Here is a 21,532-nt window from a genome sequence, read left to right on the forward strand (position 1 = left end):
ACAGAGGAGGCTTTGGGAGAGCAAGGACTCTGTCCTTTTTCTTTAGAGGCACAGCGGATGGTCGTGCCGCTCACCAAGAATGAAATTGTGGGACATAAATGATGTGCTGTAGAAGATAGAGGTTTGGGTGTGTGTAAGCTGCACGTGGCGCTGTGGGAGCACTCAGGAAGATGCGGTGGGCACGTGGAAGAGTTAGGGAAATGGGCCTGACCTCAGACTAGCAACACGGGCCCAGTTTCATAGATACATACCCACATGTGAAAGAGCTAGTCACCGGCCCTCCGACGTCTCTTAACAGTTTCCCCAAAGTCTGGTTGAGATAGTAATTCGACAAAAAATGAAAGTCTGTATTAAAACAAGTCTTGCACTTTAGCCCTGCCACCCAGCACACTGCCCAGTCCACAGTGAGGACTTGTGTTTGTTGAAGGTAGGGACATTGCCTTCAACTCTTGGCAGAGGTTAGAAAAATAGGTGCTGATTCAGGAGCTTACTGTGGAATCTTCAGTACATCTTAAGGGAACATTGTAGAAACCATCAAACGTAGTTGTGTATGTTGAGTGTTGTCTTTACAATTGTTTCCCCTCGAGGAAAAAAAATGACTGGGCGAGCCAGAGCAAGAGCCAGAGGACGGGCCCGTGGGCAGGAGACGGTGCAGCATGTGGGGGCCAGTGCGGTAAGTGCTCTACCTTTCACCTACACAACGTGCACTCGAAAAACAAAAACCTGCTACATTTTTTTCAGCTTAGGCTGTTGAAGATAAGTTTAAAAAAACTGTCCTGTGAAGGACATAGGAGCTGAACAAGGATGATCATGTTTTATTTCCTGAGCATCCGAAGAGCTGGTTCTTTAGTTAGTGACTCTTCTTTTTTTTTTAATTTTACTGACATTCAATTAACATATAGCGTAGAATTAGTTTCAGAGGTAGAGTTCAGTGATTGATCAGTTGTGTGTCACACCCAGTGCTCATCACATCACATGCCCTCCTTCATGCCCATCCCCCAGTTAGTGACCCTTCTTGAAGAAACTTCTTTATGGGAATACAATCCTCGGTTACCAACATAGGTCAGTTCTGTTTGAACGTCTTAGACTTGTTGAAGACTGTTTCCTCTGACCTGTGACCTTTTGACATGAAAAGCATGCTGTTTGTTTGCATGTCGCCGTAGAGTCAGCAGCCTGGCTATGTCCAGCCCAGGCCTCAGCAGCCGGCAGCAGAAGGGGAATTAGTTGGCCGTGGACGACAGAGAGGAGCAGTAGGAGCAACAGCCAAGTCCCAAGGTGAAGGGGGAGTAAAAAGACGTCATGTGCGAGTGCAGTAGTAGATGGGAGACGGTAGCCAGTGTCGAGAGTCGTCATAAGGGGTCCTGGCAGTCCTTCAGGAAGAACAGGCCCCCTCTCGGGTGCGCCGCCTGTACTTAAGGAAAGTGCCACAGGATTTCATTTCTCCTTGGAAATGAAAAAGCACATCCTTGCCAGGGCCCTGTATTCGCTCTTACAGAGCGATTAAGTTCTAAACTAAGCATACATGTGCTTATTCATTAGTCATCTGAGAACATTGTTTTGGTATCTTTAGTGATTTCATCAGAAGCTGGACTGTCTTTAACATTTGTAACTTTGGTTTCCTGTGTGTTGTACTCATTTGCCCTGTTTCTTGGGTGCAAAAACCGAGGCCAAAATTAGGACCGCTGGTGAGGTCAGAACACTAGTTCTGATTCCAAAACTTGTGTTTTTTCCGTACTTTGCTTTAAACACGAAATATCTGGATGCTTGATGTAAGATTTTTCTACAGTTACGTTTGGTTTTGATACAGGAAACACCCCTATGCAAGCAGGGAATTAATGTAGGGACGTGGCTTTCCAGCTGGGATGGGCGTGGGAAACTAGTGTGGAGGCGACCAGATAGCGAGGAGACAGAGCTGCTTTACCCCTTGCGCTACATTCCCACCTCCTCAAGTATTTCCTCACAGCCGGTGACGTCCGTGAACAGTAGAGGATGAATCTAAGATCTTAGGGCGCAGTAAGCTGTGCTGTGACCACTGCTGGGCACCCTGGGCACTTCCTGAAATGACAGCGGGCCAGTCTGCACACAGAGTGCTCTTGGGAAACCCACTCACCATGTCCAGCAGCCGCGGGGAGAATGGACAAGGGAGATGAAGGCTGTTGCTGTTTGTTCTGACCATTTTATTTTTTGCCATTTTACAAACGCTGACGGTTGGAAAACTGATGCTGCTCCTTGTGGGCTTGTAGAGGTGTACCAGCTTTTGGATGGCATCTTGTCCCATGTAGCAGCCGCGATGGTGCCATTCACTAGCAGGTCCCCTCATGGGAATGCAGCTGTCAGACTGTGGGAGGGTGCTGTTCTGCTCTGTGCCCCACCCTGCAAACACCTGAGCAGTAAGAATCACAACTGCTGTCCTGTATCCGTAGAGCACCCCGCACCACCTGCACTCCATCATACCGAACCAAGTGGTAAAACAGCATTATCTTTGTACCTTTAATGAATGCACGTGATTGTATATGTTTTTGTATAGACAATTTTGTGGAAAAACAGTTACTAGTGCTGCTTTGAAGAGTCAATTAGAGGACTAGAGGGTCTTTCGTTTATGTATCCAATTATTTGTTACTTTTTTTTTTGAAACAAGATGTGTTATTTTTCAAGATGTCTGATGAGAATTCAATCATGGGCATTCGTCTCTTTAAATGTATAGGATTTTAGGCAGTTTCTCTTAATACCTGGGTTTCTGTGAAACTCAACTCCCATCTTTAAAAAGCTAGCATCTAACTTTATACGTAACAGTCACTATAAGGAATAAATAATGCTTGGAATAACAAATGCAAGGCCTTATTTCACAACTTTTCACTGCTGTTGTAAGGATTATATCTTGAGAAGTATTTGTCATAAATGTTCAAGTATCTATTAAGTTTTAGAAATTGACAAGTTTGATTTATTGTAAATGAGACCTTGCTTAGGACCGTGATTTTCATTCTTTAAGTGGGGCATGGATACGTGGAGGGCTTGTAAACAGCAGTAGCAACATCTGATTCGTGTTTTTAATCACTTCAGCAGCTACATGGGAAGGGAAATTCTAGGCACACCTGGGAGATACTGCAGGTTGGTTCCAAACCACTGCAATAAAGCAAATATCAGAAAGCGAGTCAAATGAATTGTTTAGTTTCCCAGGGTATATAAAAGTTGACACCATACCATAGTCTATTAAGTGTGCAGTAACGTTATGTCTAAACGATGTACGTACTGCTAAGAAATGCTAACTGTTACTTGAGTTTTCAGCAAGTTGTAATTACTGATCACAGATAACTATAACAAATATAATAATGAGAAAGTTTGAAATGGTGTGAGAATTACCAAAATGTGACACAAATGAAATAAGCAAATGTTGGAAAAATGGCACTAGTAGACTTGTTTACCACAGGGTTGCCACAGATCTTCAGTTGTAAAAACTGCAGTGTCTGTGAAGCACAGTAAAGTGAAGTATCCTTATAATTAGCAAGTTTTCCAATTTTATTCATTCTGAAACCTGTCCTCTTTACAGATTGACATGCAGACTTTGGCTAAACATGAAAGTTGTGCTGTATGTAGAGAGGGAAACAGACTTCATCAGTGTTTATATTCAGAAACTTAGGTTTTTATATCCAGAACTGAATTTTAAGATAAATCCAAATTTTTCAGGAAAAAAGCCTCTTTGACCTGTTATTGTTACCAGCTTGGATTCAGTATGCCTGACTTGTGTTGTTAGTATAGTTAATCACCCAAGGCCAAGGCTACTTTAAATTGAAAGTCTCTGGGATAAAAAATTCAAGGGAAACAGAACAGTTCTATATTTAAAGGACTTTTAAGTAGAGCCTCTGAATATCCAGAGGTACAAGAACCAACGTAGTTAGCAACACCTTTAAAGGGCTTTATAAATTACATTTTCATGTAAAACTTGCATGCCCGTGAAGTTCAGTTTTTCAGGTAAGGAAGGTGAAGCTCATGTTAGAATAACTTGCTTCCAGAATATATCAGGAACCAATATTTTGTTCAAGCCACTGTTTCTCTCTAACGAAGAAGTCCAGAAGTTGGCAATTCGGGGCCAGTCCTGGCATTTGTGGTTAGAAGAAAACTGGGCTTTTCAGTCGTTTTGTTTTTTTGTCCCGACTTCTGTCATTAAGACTTAGGTTTGGTGATCACATCCAGATTCCAGGCAAGATTGAGGGGGCAAGGGGTCCAGAGGTTATAAACACTGGCTACTGACTCCCTCTCAAGGCACTTTCCCAGAGGGTGATCCAGTAACTTCTGGTAAATCTCTCAGGCCGTCCTTACCTGCAGGGAAGGTGGAATTCTAGTCCATTGGGTACATGACTCTAAAAACTAATTTTTAAAAAGAAGACTGAGAGATTGGGAAGTCCACTAAAGTCTCTGGTACTTGAGGTATGGTCCCTGTTAACTGAAAGCTACAATTGTAACACAGACGACAAAGCCCACATTCATTCTTTGGCCCACATCGTACTGTTGATAGGAGAGACTTCATATGTTGTACAAATTGAAGGATTTAATAATTTTGGAAATTATAACCAGCTTTTGAAACCACATGAACTGCTAGCTAACCTATCCCACTAGGCCATGTGTATGGTGGCCATACACATGGGGTACGCACAGGACGATCCCATCTGTTCTTAAGGGAATTAGTGGGGAAATGACACTCTAGACATTTACACATTAAAACCTATGAACCACCAATTGCTACAGCTATAAGTGCATCATAAAACCCTGAAAAATACTGCTATTTAGGGTCTTAGGTTGTTATCAGAACTTACAGTACAGAATAATGATTTCCCAGTCAACAAGCGTGCTCCTGAGTTTTTGAATCACAGGCCCAATTGTCTTAGTTTTTTACAAGGATATATGTCTTACAGGGGAGCAGCTGAGTTTGGCTGGGGCAATGGCAAGGAGGCTTTATAGAAGTCATAGCTAAGGTACTCTGTTTGGCTAGCAGATACATAAAACGTTCTGATGGAACTCCTGTATGTTATCTGTAGCACCTCTGTAGCTTTCAGGTTTCATGTAGTACTTTGGGAATTAATTTCATTATTCTTTATTTCATGTTTCATGTGACATAGGATATCATTTTTTTTTTTAAGAGCGCCAGATATCTGCTGGATTTCAGGAGTTATCGTTAGCAGAGAGAGGAGGTCGTCGTAGAGACTTTCATGATCTTGGTGTCAATACAAGACAGAACCTGGACCATGTTAAAGAATCAAAAACAGGTGGGTTAATTATCAAGAATGCAGTTTCCTGGGATTACTATTCCAGTACACAGGACACTGAATTGAAGCCCTTTATTTTACATACTTACTGGTATGATGCAGCAGTAGGAAGAAAAGGCACGTTTGGTCAGGATCCTACATGGCTTTTCCATTTCCCTCTCTCTCTCGGCTCTGATGAAATAGGTCATCAGTGTCTTCAGCTGCACTGAAGTGTTTTACTAAGTGTTACGTAACTTATTTCTTTTAAAACTTTTTGCCATAGAGAGATTTGGTTGGTTCTAGTTGTAAATTACTTGGTCTAAGGAGGCTTTATTCCTAAACGTGTGCTTGTAGCAACTTACCTGGAGAGGATAGTCATCCTCAAAGTCATATCCGAGAACTTCAGTGTCGTATACTATTCTTAGCCTTTTGCTTACAGAACTGTGTCTGCCTTGTCATGGTAGGAAAGATTTCAGGGAAGAATAAACTTGTTATTGTGTTAATGAAACATGACTCGCTTTTACAGGTTCTTCAGGTATTATAGTAAGGCTGAGCACTAACCATTTTCGATTGACGTCCCGTCCCCAGTGGGCCTTGTATCAGTATCACATTGACTATAACCCGCTGATGGAAGCCAGAAGACTCCGCTCAGCTCTTCTTTTTCAACATGAAGATTTAATTGGAAGGTGTCATGCTTTTGATGGAACAATACTATTTTTGCCTAAGAGACTACAGCACAAGGTTATTCTAAAATGTTGGGTTGGGGAGAGGGTGATGAAGGATTTCCACTTCAAAGCAGAACTGCCACAATGTAGCAAAGCTTTTAGAGGAACTCCAGGGGTCTTCTGTCTTATAGTGTGTATAATGAACCCAGAGGGGACTTTGGTATCGTTGTTTCATTTCAAACCTACCTGAATAACTTGATGACGATTATAACATGGGCCCGTAAACACTCTTCTCATAGTCATTCTTTTTTTAATTTAAAACTTTTCCATACTTTTCATTGTTGCCTTACTAGCAGGAGTTATGTAATTGGGATTATTAGTTTCTTTTAACAATTGAAAGTTTGGTTTTCCACTGCTCTGGCTCAGGTTACTGAAGTGTTTAGTCAGACCCGAAATGGAGAGCATGTGAGGATAACAATCACCTTAACAAATGAACTCCCACCTACATCACCAACTTGTTTGCAGTTCTATAATATTATCTTCAGGAGGTATGTTAGTGTTTTCTTAACATTTTACTAAGAAAAATTGAAAACCTAGAGAAGAGTTGAAAGACCGGTGTGGTGAGTCCGTGTGCATTAGAGATACTTACCAGTATTTACTCCTCTCTTCTGACCTTTCAATTTCTAGGCTCTTGAAGATCATGAATTTACAGCAAATTGGACGGAATTACTATAACCCAAGTGACCCAATCGATATTCCAAATCATAGGTTTGTATGAAATGGAAGCTTTCTGTTCCTTCAGCATTAATCACAGACTTTGAGCGATGCTCTAATTTGAAATAATCAGATTTATTACTGTGGCTATTAATGGTACCCATCATGTTAAGTAAACATTTAACTTAAAGGAGACATCCTAGAATACTTAGATTTAAAAAAAAAATCACATGCTATTCATCTGTCACTAGGGAAGCGTGAAGAGTTGTCCAACACTAAGTTTGTATTTGCTCTTGGGGAACAAAATTTATGAGCTAATGAGGATTGTTTCAGAAGTTCCCAAGTGCAGCACACACAGTTTAGGTTTATTATACTAACTACAGATGCTTTCAGTTAGACTGGCAACTTTTTCATGTCTTACCAACATAAAAAATCGTTTAATAAAGTTAGTGTATTCAAAGTGGAACTTAAATTATTATACTATAAAATGATGTTCATTGTTGAGGATGTTAAAAAGAGGGGTCTTTATCTGGACCCATGTAAAACCTAGAAATAACTAAATTTACTCAACCCGAAAACTTCTGTACTTTAGACCTAGTTAATAAAGGAGAATAACACAACTTGATATACACAGCACCTGTTAGCGTCCTTCATAGGGGTCACTTCATAGTGCTCATTCTGTTTGACAGGTTGGTGATCTGGCCTGGCTTCACCACCTCTATTCTTCAATACGAGAACAACATCATGCTTTGCACTGACGTCAGTCATAAAGTCCTTCGCAGTGAAACCGTGTTAGATTTCATGTTCAACTTATATCATCAAACTGAAGAACATAAATTTCAAGAGCAAGTTTCTAAAGAACTAATAGGTTTAATTGTTCTTACCAAGTAAGACTGCTTTTTAAAATACGGAATAATCATTTTGCAAGTCTTAAGATCCTGTAGCTTTCTATTCCATCCTGTTAGAAAGTAGGGTTTACGGTGGTGGAGTGGGAACAGCATGAAAACGGGGAAGGGGTGTTTGTGACCTTTCTCAAGACGCAGGTCGTCGGGGAGAACGCTCCTTTGAAAAGGACAAAGATCTAATGACTTCTGTCCTTTTTAGTCTTTGTTTTATTTTCTAGTAGTTCTTTATTCACTCCCCCACCCATCGAGCATGGTCTTTAACAAGTCTTCCCTTTCTTTTCCCGTGACGTCATGCGTTACTAAGGGATCTGGAAGTGTATTTTGTAGAGACTACGTACTATCTCCCTCTGGTCTCTCCTCAGTACCCTTTCTACCATTCTAATCAAATCCTAAGAAGTCTCAACCGTTCCACAGATACAACAATAAGACCTACAGAGTAGATGACATTGACTGGGACCAGAATCCAAAGAGTACCTTTAAGAAAGCCGATGGTTCTGAAGTCAGTTTCTTAGAGTACTACAGGAAGGTAAGAATGTCATGTTGACTTTATCTTTTTCGTGTGAAGTACTTAGGCCTTAGGAAGAATGTGAACTATTTTCAGTAGGGTTTTCTTGTACACAAGGAACAGCTTGCTTTGAAAACTGTATATAAATGCGTTTATTAAGGCAATCGTAGCATAGTTTAGCTCATTATCACACGAGAAGGCCTTGGTCCTGTTTCCTTTTTCCCAGTACAGTGAAAGCTTGTATTTGATTTTAAGCTTGTGGAGGACAAACACGGTAATTGGTAATGAACAATACAAATTTACTGTACTGAGCCATATTCTGCAATGAACGCTTCTTCTTTAACTTCACCCAGGGATGGGGGTTAAAGATGACTACATCCTCAGCATCAGATCTGCTAAATTTGCATATGGGTCAACTCTGTTTTTTTAATTTAAATTCAATTTAGTTAACATATACTGTATTACTAGTTTCGAGGGTAGAATTTAGTGATTCATCAGTTGCGTATAGCACCCAGTGCTCATTACATCACATGCCCTCCTTAATGCCCCTCACCTAATTACCCATCTCCCCACCTGCCTCCCTTCTAACAACCTTCAGTTTGTTTCCTGTAGTTAAGAGAGCCTCTTATGGTTTGTCTTCCTCTCTGATTTCATCTTATTTTAAAATTTTCCTTCTTGTGCTCTATGTTCATCTGTTTTGTTTCTTAAGTTTCACATGAGTGAAACCATATGGTATTTGTCTTTCTCTGACTGACTTATTTCACTTAGCATAATACCCTCTAGTTCTGTTCACGTCATCACAAATGGCAAGATTTCATTTTTTGATGGCTGAGTACTATTCCATTGTATATATGAACCACGTCTTTATGCACTCATCTGTCGATGGACATCTGGGCTCTTTCCACAGTTTGGCTATTGTGGACATTGCTGCTATAAACATTGGGGTGCACGTACCCCTTCGGATCCCTACATTTGTATCTTTGGGGTAAATACCCCAGTAGTGCAATTGCTGGATCGTAGGGTAGCTCTATTTTCAACTGTTTGAGGAAGCTCCATACTGTTTTCCAGAGTGGTTGCACCAGCTTGCATTCCCACCAACAGTGTAGAAGGGTTCCCCTTTCTCCACATCCCCGCCAACGTCTGTCGTTTCCTGACTTGTTAATTTTAGCCATTCTGACTGGTGTGAGGTGGTATCTCATGGAGGTTTTGATCTGGATTTCCCTGAAGCCGAGCGATGTTGAGCACTTTTTCATGTGCCTGTTGGCCATTTGGATGTCTTCTTTGGAAAAAAAAAGTCTGTTCATGTCTTCTGCCCATTTCTTGATTGGATTATTTGTGTTTTGGGTGTTGAGTTTAGGAAGTTCTTTATAGATTTTGGATACTAGCCCTTTACCTGATAAGACATTTGCCAATATCTTCTCCCATTCTGTCGGCTGTCTTCTAGTTTTGTGGACTGTTTCCTTTGCTGTGCAAAAGCTTTTTATCTTGATGAAATCCCAGTAGTTCATTTTTGCCTTTGTTGTTTCCCTTGTCTTTGGAGACGTGTCTAGCCAGAAGTTCCTGTCTCTGTTCTCAAGGATTTGGATGGACTCCTGTCTCACGTTTAGGTCTTTCAACCATTTGGAGTCTATTTTTGTGTGTGGTGTAAGGAAATGGTCCAGTTTCATTCTTCTGCATGTGGCTGTCCAATTTTCCCAACACCATTTGTTGAAGAGACTGTCTTTTTGCCATTGGACATTCTTTCCTGCTTTGTCAAAGATGAGTTGACCATAGAGTTGAGGGTCCATTTCTGGGCTCTCTATTCTGTTCCATTGATCTGTGTGTCTGTTTTTGTGCCAGTACCATACTGTTGATGATCAGAGCTTTGTAATAGAGCTTGAGGTCCAGCATTGTGATGCCACCAGTTTTGGTTTTCTTTTTCAACATCCCCCTGGCTCTTCATGGTCTTTTCTGGTTCCATACAAATTTTAGGATTATTTGTTCCAGCTCTGTTTAAAATATTAATGGTATTTTGATAGGAATGTATAGAATGTATAGATTGCTCTGGGTAATATGGACATTTTAACAATATTTGTTGTTCCACTCCATGAGCATGGAACAATTTTCCATTTCTTTGTGTCTTCCTCAGTTTCTTTCATGAGTTTCTATACTTTTCAGAGTATAGATCTTTTACCCCTTTGGTTAGGTTTATTCCTAGGCATCTTACGGGTTTTGGTGCAATAGTAAATGGGATGGAGTCCTTGATTTCTCTTTCTGCTGCTTCATTGTTAGTGTGTGGGTTAATTCAACTTTTGTTTTACATATGGACAAATTCACCTTGTTTCATATAGGCTAGATCAGTTTATTGTGTGATTTTCTAATCCTAGTTTCATACAGATGATTCTAGCTGTTGGTGTGGTAATCCTTGAAAAAACAGCAGAGGTAAATAGCGAGAAAGACCTACTGCCAACTAGAAGAAAGTACAGTGTTTACATCAGAACACACACTAACGTTGTTGTTCAGGGATAAGCAGATCTGGCCCCGTGTCCTTAGGAAGTTGCATTCCATTTGATATTCTCGGTTACAAGTGCAGAAGGAGTATTTCTAAAACATGAATCAGTTAAAATCTTAATGCTTGTCTTTTAAGTGCTAAGATTTATCTCATTTTTTCCCCACTTTAAGTACGTTTCCTATTTTTAAAAAGTTGGATAAAGAAGCTGTTATAGATTTGTGTCTTATGTGAGAATTACACATCAGACTGGTGGCCTTGAAATGTGTTTGTACTGTGTACTATTGCCTGAGCTTCAGCTGCTCTGCTATGAACGGAAAGGTCAGATGGCACTCTGGAGGGAAATGACTCTCTGAGAAGCCACATTAAGAGCTGCTCTTCTTTTGGGCAAAATGAAAACAGGCCAGGGGCCATCTCAGTCTGATTTCCCTACCACTATTTTCACCCTCTTAACTCCTTGAGGACCCCAGCCATGTTTAACCTAGATTCCTTCTGGGTGTGAGAGTTACTGTGAGAAATGAGCATTTTTCTGTAGTTTCCTAATCACTGTCGGGACAGGAAGAATCCGTATATATCAACAGCAATTGCAAAGGAGACACCCATGGAAAGTTTGGCTTCCACCTGAAGCCAGGCCAGGGGAGGTTCTCCTTCTCTGACTAGCAGTGAGTCTTACATGGCAGCTTACTCCTAAGTGGCCTTCTGCTGGTTGACATACCTCAAGGTTCTGCCTGGAACACCCCCAGTTACTCCATACTAACTTGTTAGGTGATCTCCAGGCTCGTCTGTGCTATGTTCACGGTTCTCAGGTTTCTAGCTCTAGCCCAGACATGTCTGAGCTTGCTTGTTCTCAGTAATTGCACATCTCAAAGACCCCTTCCATGTGACCAACGCTTTATGAGTTCTGGCCGCTGACCTGGCCCGTGTGCAGTGTTCTTGATCAGCGCAGAGACTGTAACTTCCACAAGGTCAGGGGTTTTGTGGTTTCTGTCCCCCTAGTGCCTTGGAAGGCACTCAGGTGTCTGAGTGCGTGAACACGTGCATAACAGGTAGTGAAAGCCTCAGACCTGCATGCCTCTTCTCACCTGCAGCGATGCCGGTGGCCCTGCCGTCTGAAATGCCTCCATCCCCCTCCTCCTCTGAGTGGCCACCCTCTGCTGTGCGGACCCCGTGCCCATTCAGCTGGTCTCAGTTTGCATTTCTCCTGCTTTCTGATCCACTTTCAAACTCCTACAGTTCTGATGTTTTTCTTCTATGCACAATACAGACGTGCACTGGTGTGTGTCCAGTGAGACCCTGAGTGACGTAGCCCCTGTCTGCGTGCCAGTGCTCGCCTGCCTCCTTGCTCGCCCTGGCCATCTCCTCTGACCCCAGGCTCCTGCTGCCTGGGACACTGTGCACACCTGACTCGTGTTCTTAGGCTTAGTCTCAGCCCAGATGATTGTTGCTGGAAGACTTCTCTCACAGCCAGGGCTGACTGGGCATCTTTAATAGATAGAGTCAGTCAGGATGGGGTGAGGTTGAAATGTTTCAAAGAATCACAGCTTTCTTGGGACTTCCTAGTAGAGATGCAGTTTTCCTGGTAAGTGATGGCTTGGATGTTCTACGTTAAAAATCATATTTAAGAAGCACTCAGAGTGGGAGAGAGAAGGGCCTTTGAAAGGGAGGATCATGGTCAGTTTTGAAAAGAAAAGGTTTGACAGTATTGTTAAGTGCAAGTGAAAGTACTAGGTTTTTAGATGTAGGGGAAGATGTTAAAAGAACTGACAGGCTTTTGTTTGGGCCCTAAGAATGTAGGAAGGGGGTCCCTGAGTTGTATAACAAGGAACCACGCACTGAAGGCCCATTGGTGAGATAGGGCGGACGTAGGGATGCATCTGACTCCGCTCCCACACTCCTGCTCGCGTGTGCACCCAGTAAGTGACGTGCAAGGGAGGGGGCATTCGGTGGGTGGACCCCGATAAAGAAGATGGTGTGATGAAAAAGTAGTGTGGGCACACAGAGCAGCTTTCAGATAAGAGGGTGCTTGAAATTTCCTTACCCAAAATAGGAAAATGAGCTTTTTCCCCTGAATGGTTGGTAAAGAGTTCAGTATAGGACAAAGAACAGACTAGAATTCACGGTCTCTTAGTTCCTGAGGGTAGGTGGCCTGGACCTGGGCCTAGGGTGGGAATAAGGACAGGAAGTACTTCTTCCTCTGCTGGTGAACGGCCGTCACGGTGCTCAGCCCTCGTGTGCTGAGTGCAGATGTGCCCTCTCTCCTCTGAAAGTGAAAAGAGAGCGTACAGGAGATGCTGGGAAAGAGGGTCTCGAGAACATGGGGCCAGAAACTGGCGGAGATGACACAAGGAAGCCTGTCCTGGTTCCAGGGCTGGAGGCCTGCGGCCCACAAGCCATCTTACGCATACGTGAACTCACCAAAGTCAGCAGTTTTTGTTTTTTGGTTTTTTACCAGTTGTGAAAACTTATCTTAGTGACTGAGTGTGGGGAATCTGAAGACTATTGAATTGAGGGGCGCCTGGGTGGCTCAGTCAGTTGAGCATCTCAGGTCATGATCCCAGGGTCCTGGGGTCGAGCCCCGCGTCGGGCTCCCTGCTCAGCTGGGAGTCTGCGTCTCCCTCTGACCGTCCTCCCTCTCACGCTCACTCGCTCTCAAATAAATAAAATCTCTTTGTTGTTGGCTTTTGGGTTGTTTTTTTTTATCCTGTATCATATATGCATATAGTACATCATTAGTTTAGTTTTTGATGTGGTGTTCAGTGATTGATTAGTTGCACATAACACCCAGTGCTCACCACATCATCTTTAACGCCCATCACCCAGCTGCCCCCATCCCCCACCCCTCCCTTCTGTAACCCTCAGTTTGTTTCCCGGAGTCCAGAGTCCCTTGTGGTTTGTTAAATCTCTTAAATAAAAAGACTACTGAATTGAAATTCACCTTCTGCCTTCTGTAAAAACTTTTCCTAATTAAAAATGTTCTCTGGCATTGCAAACCTCTTCCTTCACCTCATGTATTGTTATATCAGGGCTTGTTTCCTACACCACTTCTCACTGTAATAACTAGTAGTTTTGGAGGAATTCTGTTGTTAAGGACCCAGAGATACACAGGCTTCTGTTTCTAAACCAAAAAAATCACTAAGTGAACTGTGACTTAAACTCAGAATTTAGATGGTCAAGGACAGTGAGACTCTTTTAAGTTTTGGGGAAGAAAGATGAGGTACTCAGTAACACCTGTAAATCAAGCTATTCTAGTAGGATTGAAGATGCACTTTTGAAGCTTTACTTGGATACTGATACCAGCTTTGCTGTTGGCATCAATTCTCAATTTAAAAAAAAAAAATCCCTTTTTCTTGGTCCACTGATCTATTACTAAGACATTTACACGAACAGCGATACCTTCTTTTCTTAACTAGCAATACAACCAAGAAATCACCGACTTGAAGCAGCCTGTTCTGGTGAGCCAACCAAAGAGAAGGCGAGGCCCTGGTGGCAGCATGCCGGGACCTGCGATGCTCATTCCAGAACTGTGCTATCTTACAGGTACCGCTGTGGTGGGGCTGCCTTCCCCATCTCTCCTAGGAGCCCCCCCCCCCCCCCGCAAAAGCCCTTCCTGCTGCTTCCTCTCCTTGCACTTTCCCTCCCTCTTCACCAGTTTGCACTCCAGATATTGAGACGTGATCCTTGTTTGTCTAGTGACACAGCTTTCAACGTTTTGTTTGAAGGTCTAACTGATAAGATGCGTAATGATTTTAACGTGATGAAAGACTTAGCTGTTCATACAAGACTGACTCCAGAACAAAGGCAGCGTGAAGTGGGAAGACTCATTGATTATATTCATAAGTAAGTCCTCTGCACCCCGCTGGGGCATGGATCCGGTTTTGTATTATTTTCTGTGGGTTGGGGGAGTGAGAGAAAGTTATTTTGTTTTCTTTTTGTATTTGCAGTATTTGGGGTGGGTTCTTTTTGTTTCTAGGTGAGCCTGCTCTTTGTCAGGGAATATTAAGTTAAACTCTGTAGCCCATGGCCTTTTCTAGTTCTATTAGCAAAAGGCAATAAAGCAGAAGGTGAAATATTTTGGACAAATTTATTTTCTCTAATATCGAGGGGTTTACTTTGAAGGGGAGGTAGTTTGGGCATCAGAATTGTAAGTTAAAGTCTATCCTGAAGAGACACAGGGACACGAGGGAGAAATGGAGAGCCCGTCTCTCTTCCTGGCGTTTTCTCTGGGATTTCAGTCCTGAGAGAAACAGGGAAACGTATCATAGGGTGGCGTGGATCTCTGTTTGCGTGTTGTCTTTTTGCTGTGTTTGCTTACATTGAGTGGTACGTAAATATGTTAAATTTACAGAGATGATAATGTTCAGAGGGAGCTTCGAGACTGGGGTTTGACCTTTGACTCCAACTTACTGTCCTTCTCAGGAAGAATTTTGCAAGCAGAAAAGATTCACCAAGGTGGAAAAACAGTAAGGCAGTTCTTCAGTTGTCAATCCCATCAGATTTGGGTCTGGTTCACAGTAAATTTAGCAGGAAAACCCCATTACGTGGCAGTCTGCGTTCCTAACCACCTCTCCTCTCCTCCCACCGCCACTCTGTCAACTCCTGGGAGCAAGGAGGCGGGCATGGGGGGAGCCTGTAGCTTGGTCCTCACAGTCAACGGGGAGACTTCACTGAAGGCTGGCTTAATTTGTTTCTCATAGCAGAATTACTTAAGGTATAGAAGAATTGTAAGTGATCGGGTCGGTATTTCATCTGCCACTGAAGTGATCTTTTATCAGAAAACTTCCAATTTATTTGGCTTCATTTTTGCTTGGACTATTTGTAGGGTTATATAGTAAATATTGTGATGCTTTTTATGTGTTCTCCTCAGAAAAGGGAGGCGAGTATTGTAAAAACATTTTTGTGTAACGGCAGCACTGCAAGTGCCCGAACTTTAAAAATCCGTTTATAGAAAACTGCCCTTTTGCCTTCTGAGTGTTGCAGGAACAACAGCCTAACCACAACCACGTAGCTTAATGTCTTAACAGCAGTTGTGTTTATTATTCTGTAGAAATGGTCAGCGTACACACCCCTGTGCAGCGGGTGTGGGGGAGGTGGGCAGGACACGGAAGAAGCACTGGGGGTTTAGGACTCGCACCACATCACAGTGCTTGGAGCTGGTTAGCTTTCTGCCTTGCTTGCTTTCAGTACCCAACACCTCCATCAAGTTGCCTAACTTTCCAAGCCGTAAGTTTGTTTTGTGTCTTTATCACAAGGGACGTATAACGCCTGTCCTTGTCACGTCTTAGAGGATGAAGGAGGGCGCAGGAAGCACCGAGGGGAGGGCTCGGGTGAGGAGCACTTGTGTACCAGCTGTGACAGGGTCCCATCATCCTCGGACACACTCTGTACCTTTGTCCCCCGCTGCAGCATTTTGTCTGTCCCTGGAGTCGAGATGGAAGAGTAGTGCCCTAAGGGTCGGAATGCCATGGTATATTTGTTACACACTGTTTGGCTTCGCCACTGAGAACATACAGCGGAATTCACGGTGTCTCTGAACTTTCTTCTAGTTTGAGTACAATCCACAATATGCAGATTGGTCAAAAGAAACAAGAGGTGCACCATTAATTAGTGTTAAGCCGCTAGACAACTGGCTGTTGATCTATACTCGAAGAAATTACGAAGCAGCCAATTCACTGATACAGAATCTGTTTAAAGTTACACCAGCCATGGGCATACAAATGAAAAAGGCAATAATGTAAGTGTATCAAGTCATTTCTACTCTGAAAATTGATTAGTAGTCATTGGGAGGGTGTGGGAATGCCAAAGTGATAAAAATGTTAACCACATTAACTAGATTGTTTAAAGATCTGATACCCTTCCCTGTCATCGATGTAGAAACGTGTTTCAGTAACTGAGAATGGGGGGAAAACAAGCAGCACTGTTTCTCGGACTATTTATTTTGCTGTTTGCGTTAGAAGCAACCTTTTGCCTACATGGCCACTCTTGTTTTTATTTTCTATTTTATACAGAGGTGTTTCATGTGTGATAATCTATGGGAAATTGTTTATGCATGGTACATTTTTCATTACTTTTTCTGAATGTTGGATAATGAGTTTCCATTCTAGGATTGAAGTGGATGATCGAACTGAAGCCTATTTGAGAGTCTTACAGCAGAAGGTTACATCAGATACCCAGATAGTAAGTAGCTGATACATAGGCAGTTGTCCTGGAATGACTTGTTTTACAAAGTGCATTTGTCAATCTTAGAATTGGAGTTTGAAAAGTTGTAATTCGGTTCACAAGCCGGTCACAGAAAATACAGACCTCACCTCTGGCAGGTGGCGCTGTTAATGCTGGCTCCAGTCGTGTGGCTGCGGTTGGTGAAGGAGGGCTGGGGGCACAGAGCCATCTGAGAGGTACTTGGATTCCAAGGCTCTAGTTCCATGAAATTCCATGGGGAACAGGCGCACGAGCAGAAGTTAGTATGTAGTTGTTCGGCACACGTACCACTGAATAAGTAAGGAGGCGGCCAAGGCAGATGAACTGATAAACAACACATGTATGTTGCTTTAAAGCTAGGAAGTAAATTGGCTTCAACTAATCTGTTCGCTTTCTAGCCCTTCATCTCCTGCGTCAGTGCCACAGGCAGAGCAGTATTACGTTGTCTGCAGCAATGAAGACACCTGGGACGGCAAAGTGACCTTTGTTGGGGGGCGCGAGAAAAGAGGGAAGACTCTGGGAGTGTAAGAATCTGGGAGAACTCAGCAATGAGTCCGCTCTAAACACACCCTTGGATGGGCAGGAACTGGTTGGTCGATTTCCAGTGTGGAGACGTAATGGACAAACGACACTGGGAGTGGACGGTGGACGGTGGGACCCTTTGGTGCCTGTGTCTGTGGCACAGCGATTATCACAGCTAGCTCCCTCCTCCGTCAGCTCACTGAATTACAGGTTGACTTGTTTAGTTCCCAGAACATTTCAGATCTAGCTTGAGCCCCTCTCAGGTGCACGGCTCAGCATTGTTGACGGTGCTCACCAAGCTGTACAGTAGATCCCCAGAGCTCACTCGGTTCAGACCTGGAAGTTTGTGCTCTGACATCTTCCCATGTCCGGCAGGAGTGTGTTTAGATGAGGCACTCTCTTTGGTCCCCAGAACTGTCCCATGGACTGGGAAGTTTCACAGTGTGATCAGGGCCTCAAGCCAGAGCTTTAAAAGTGAAAAAGCCATGATCCTAGATCAGTAGATGAGAACTGTGAGTATGGTAGAAGATCTTCTGTTTGTCTACCTGTAGGTTATCACTAGTTTTGTCCTGTTCCCTATCTCTAAGTTATTCCAAGCTGGTACTAGAGCATATTTAACTAAATTCTCATGGTGGTCAGTTTTGAGTCATCGGCTTCACATGGTTTCCTTCCTTTTATTAGCATCTGTCGCTGGGTGAGTGGAGTGGGCAGTACCTAGCAGTGAGCGTGCTGCTTGTCAGCTCTGTGGCAGAGACCGTGTCTGACATTTATGCCCAGTGGGCAGGCTTGCCTCCCGTTCTCTTCCTTGAGCTTCCTCAGCTTCCTGATTCTTTGTAATGAGAACATTCTTTTGGTTTCAGGTGGTTTGTCTGTTGTCAAGTAATCGGAAAGACAAATACGATGCTATTAAAAAATACTTGTGTACAGATTGCCCTACTCCGAGTCAGTGTGTGGTGGCCCGGACTCTTGGCAAGCAGCAGACAGTCATGGCCATTGCTACCAAGATCGCCCTGCAGATGAATTGCAAGATGGGAGGGGAGCTTTGGAGGGTTGATATGCCTGTAAGTTTGATTTAACTGGTACATAAAAGTTTTCATTGTTTGAGAAAAATGGATTTACTTTCTAAATACTGTTGGTATTCTGTTGTATCTAAAACTACAGTATTTTTTGTTAAAGCTGAAGCTGGCGATGATAGTTGGCATTGACTGTTACCATGATACCACAGCTGGACGGAGGTCAATTGCAGGATTTGTTGCAAGTATCAATGAAGGGATGACCCGGTGAGTGCAGGGGTGTGTGGCAGTGCATTAACTGCTAGACATGGCAGGAGCAGGTGGGCGTGCAGGGCCGATGTTCTGGGGCTCGGCAAGGCTTGAGGTTTGGGGTTGTGTTCCTTCTTTCTTTACAACCCGTTGACTTCTCTTACATTAGGTAAGTAAGAAAGTTAGGGAAGTAAAAGAAGTTAGCTACCCTGCTGTTTTCGACTTTGTTCATTGGCCCTTAATCTAGAGTAGTCAGATTGAGTTTCAGGCTATTTTATGATTATTTCTGTTTGGGGGAGGGTGTATCTCATTAAATGCAACCATCCCTGAAACTTCTTTAATAATTTTTTTTGACTGCTGACATGTACATTATAAAGTTTTTGTGTTGACTTTATTTTGGAAAACCCACTTCAGTTTACCCAGTCACTTGTGTTTCAACATATAGCATTACTTTTCAGTGCTCTTCTTAGAACTAAGAGAATTTTCAAGAATAGGGAGGGATGGAAATTAGAGGTATATTGGTGTGTGCATATTGCTAGTGGGTGTGTTTCTCTAGGTCTTACATCTTTCACAAGCGTGAAATCTGTAATAGAGGTCTTCTACGGAGCAGAGCAGGAAGTGGGCTCCTTGTGTGTACTAAGGTGTAAGCCTACAATCTGTCTTTAGATATTACGGTTTAAATTTTATTTTTTCCTCAGCAAGGGAATTATGGTATTGATTTATAATAAAAGAAAGCTTCGTTTGTGCTGTTATGAGTGTCTTGTTCTGTTTAGATTTCAAAAAGTTTTGGAAATGTTAGCAGGTATCTTGAGAAGGGTTAAACATTACAAGCTGCTGAGGAAATAAATGCAAAGTGCTTCAGAAGGAACAACTTGTAGACAGTACTGTTCTCACCCTCATCCTGGTCTCTCTGAACAGCTGGTTCTCTCGCTGTGTATTTCAAGATCGAGGACAAGAGCTTGTAGATGGACTCAAGGTCTGCTTGCAAGGTTAGTCTCCTATAGTGTTTCCATCCTGGTCTCTGAACTGGGGTCTTCAAGAAATTATCCTCAAGTTATGTTGTTGAAATTCTGGGCAGAATTTGATAGCAACACACCGTTTTTATTCTGTGTTGATTGATTTAAAACTTTTCTGGCTTGCTTTCAGCTGCTCTGAGGGCTTGGAATAGCTGCAATGAATACATGCCTAGTCGAATTATCGTGTATCGGGATGGTGTAGGAGATGGTCAGCTGAAAACACTGGTTAACTACGAAGTACCACAGTTTTTGGATTGCCTGAAATCCATTGGTAGAGGTTACAAGTAAGCATGCAAACTGTAAAGCATTTTCTCTTTATAAAAGTATACCTTTTTATCTTTGAAATTAGTGTTCCCAAATGCAAAGGTAAGTGAGAGCCTAATAACCTCAGGGGTGTAGCGAGGCTTGAGGGTGTGGAAGGGGGAGGGGCTGGACATGCAGAATGGTCACGTAGAGGGTCCCTCCCTTCAAGGAGAGGAAAGACCCATGAAGACACTTTTGCCAACTCTCTGCCTGCCATCTTTCACACCTAAAGCCCTGACGTGTGGGCGTCTGAGAATTCCAGTACGTATATAGGCATCCACAGAATTGGTTATTAGAATAAATTCCAAGCCATCTTAATTGACTCTTTCTTGATTTCTTGGTACAATGAATACCTGTTTGATTTCTTTGTGAACTTGACGGGACTGGTACTTGATCTAGGTAAGATGGTTGGCATGTGTTTAGTCTCCTAGGAGACGTTGTTACTTCTCCTCTTGGATGGTGTGCACGTGCGAGGGTGGCGTGCTTGGCGCCCCTAAACCCCTACCGGGCTCTCCTCCGCTTTCCTACAGACCGCCTCGTCCGTGCCATGGGGCCGTGACAGCGCACACCGACTCCAGACTGCCGTTCCAGTAGGTTACATTTTGCTGCTCTGTCAGATTGTGAGCAAGCTGAGATCAGGGACTGTGTGGTATTAAGAGCTTACTAATGCATCATAAAGATGTGTGAATCTGATTTTTAAGGATACTCGGGAAATCCGAGAGGCCTGTTTGTGTGCTAGCGCATGCATATTTTGCAACACTGGTTATTATTGTCAGACCTTTTTAGCCAGCATTTGGTATTGTTACAGAAATGAGCGATTTTGGAACCTGTTGACTGACTATATTTGGGCTCAGGGTGATTTTATTGACCTGTGGGGCAGGCATTAAGATCTTGCTTCTTATTTCTGGCTGAATTGGAGGGCACTTCCAAGTCTTCTGTGGCCAGATTCTAGGTGTTGATTCTACACATTCTTTTTATTTTTAATTGATACATCAATTAAAACTTAATGTTTACTTAAAATTTATTTAAATTCACTTAACATGTAGCGTATTTATTCGTTTCAGAGGTAGGATTTAGTGATTCGTCACTTGCATACAACACCCAGTGCCCTCCTTAATGCCCATCTCAGCCAGTTACCCACCGCCCCCCCCAGCAACCCTCAGTTCCTTAGACTTGAGAGTCTCTTGTGGTTTGTTTCCCTTTTTATTTTCATCTTATTTTTCCCTCCCTCCCCCCATGATCCTCTGCTTTGCTTCTCAAATGCCCATGAGTGAAATCATATAATTGTTTTTCTCTTATTGACTTATTTTGCTTAGCGTAATACCTTCTAGTTCCATTCACATCTCTGCAAATGGCAAGATTTCATTTTTTGATGGCTGAGTGATATTCCATTGTGTGTGTGTGTGTGTGTGTGTGTGTAATACATAGACACACCACATTATCTTTATCCACTCATCTGTCGATGGACATCTTGGCTCTTTCCACAGTTTGGCTATTGTGGACATTGCTGCTATAAACATTGGGGTGCACGTACCCCTTCGGATCCCTACATTTGTATATTTGGGTTAGATACCCAGTAGTGCAATTGCTGGATCGAATGGTAGCTCTATCTTCAACTGTTTGAGGAACCTCCATACTGTTTTCCAGAGTGGTTGCACAGCTTGCATTCCCACCAACAGTGTAGGGGAGGGTTCCCCTTTCTCCTCATCCCGGCCAA

The 21,532-nt window shown here is 42.9% G+C and overlaps 1 protein-coding gene across 1 annotated transcript in view; it reads left to right on the plus strand.

Moving 5' to 3' along the window:
* The first annotated feature begins 595 nt into the window (after positions 1 to 595).
* Positions 596 to 21,532, plus strand: part of PIWIL1 (piwi like RNA-mediated gene silencing 1) — a 30,771-nt gene continuing 9,834 nt past the window's right edge. Inside the window, exons 1-17 of the mRNA XM_028089016.2 lie at positions 596 to 673; positions 1,164 to 1,275; positions 5,136 to 5,261; positions 5,767 to 5,981; positions 6,332 to 6,453; positions 6,593 to 6,673; positions 7,309 to 7,506; positions 7,939 to 8,050; positions 13,928 to 14,054; positions 14,237 to 14,354; positions 14,863 to 14,977; positions 16,061 to 16,248; positions 16,619 to 16,691; positions 18,095 to 18,295; positions 18,411 to 18,514; positions 19,415 to 19,485; positions 19,643 to 19,796. Coding sequence (XP_027944817.1) covers positions 596 to 673; positions 1,164 to 1,275; positions 5,136 to 5,261; positions 5,767 to 5,981; positions 6,332 to 6,453; positions 6,593 to 6,673; positions 7,309 to 7,506; positions 7,939 to 8,050; positions 13,928 to 14,054; positions 14,237 to 14,354; positions 14,863 to 14,977; positions 16,061 to 16,248; positions 16,619 to 16,691; positions 18,095 to 18,295; positions 18,411 to 18,514; positions 19,415 to 19,485; positions 19,643 to 19,796 — 2,195 coding nt within the window. The remainder of the gene's footprint in view (positions 674 to 1,163; positions 1,276 to 5,135; positions 5,262 to 5,766; positions 5,982 to 6,331; positions 6,454 to 6,592; positions 6,674 to 7,308; positions 7,507 to 7,938; positions 8,051 to 13,927; positions 14,055 to 14,236; positions 14,355 to 14,862; positions 14,978 to 16,060; positions 16,249 to 16,618; positions 16,692 to 18,094; positions 18,296 to 18,410; positions 18,515 to 19,414; positions 19,486 to 19,642; positions 19,797 to 21,532) is intronic.

This window comes from Eumetopias jubatus, unplaced genomic scaffold (assembly GCF_037043125.1).
Source record: "Eumetopias jubatus isolate StellerSeaLion01/CBP00866 unplaced genomic scaffold, mEumJub1_p1.0 scaffold_16, whole genome shotgun sequence".
Lineage (NCBI taxonomy): Eukaryota > Metazoa > Chordata > Mammalia > Carnivora > Otariidae > Eumetopias > Eumetopias jubatus.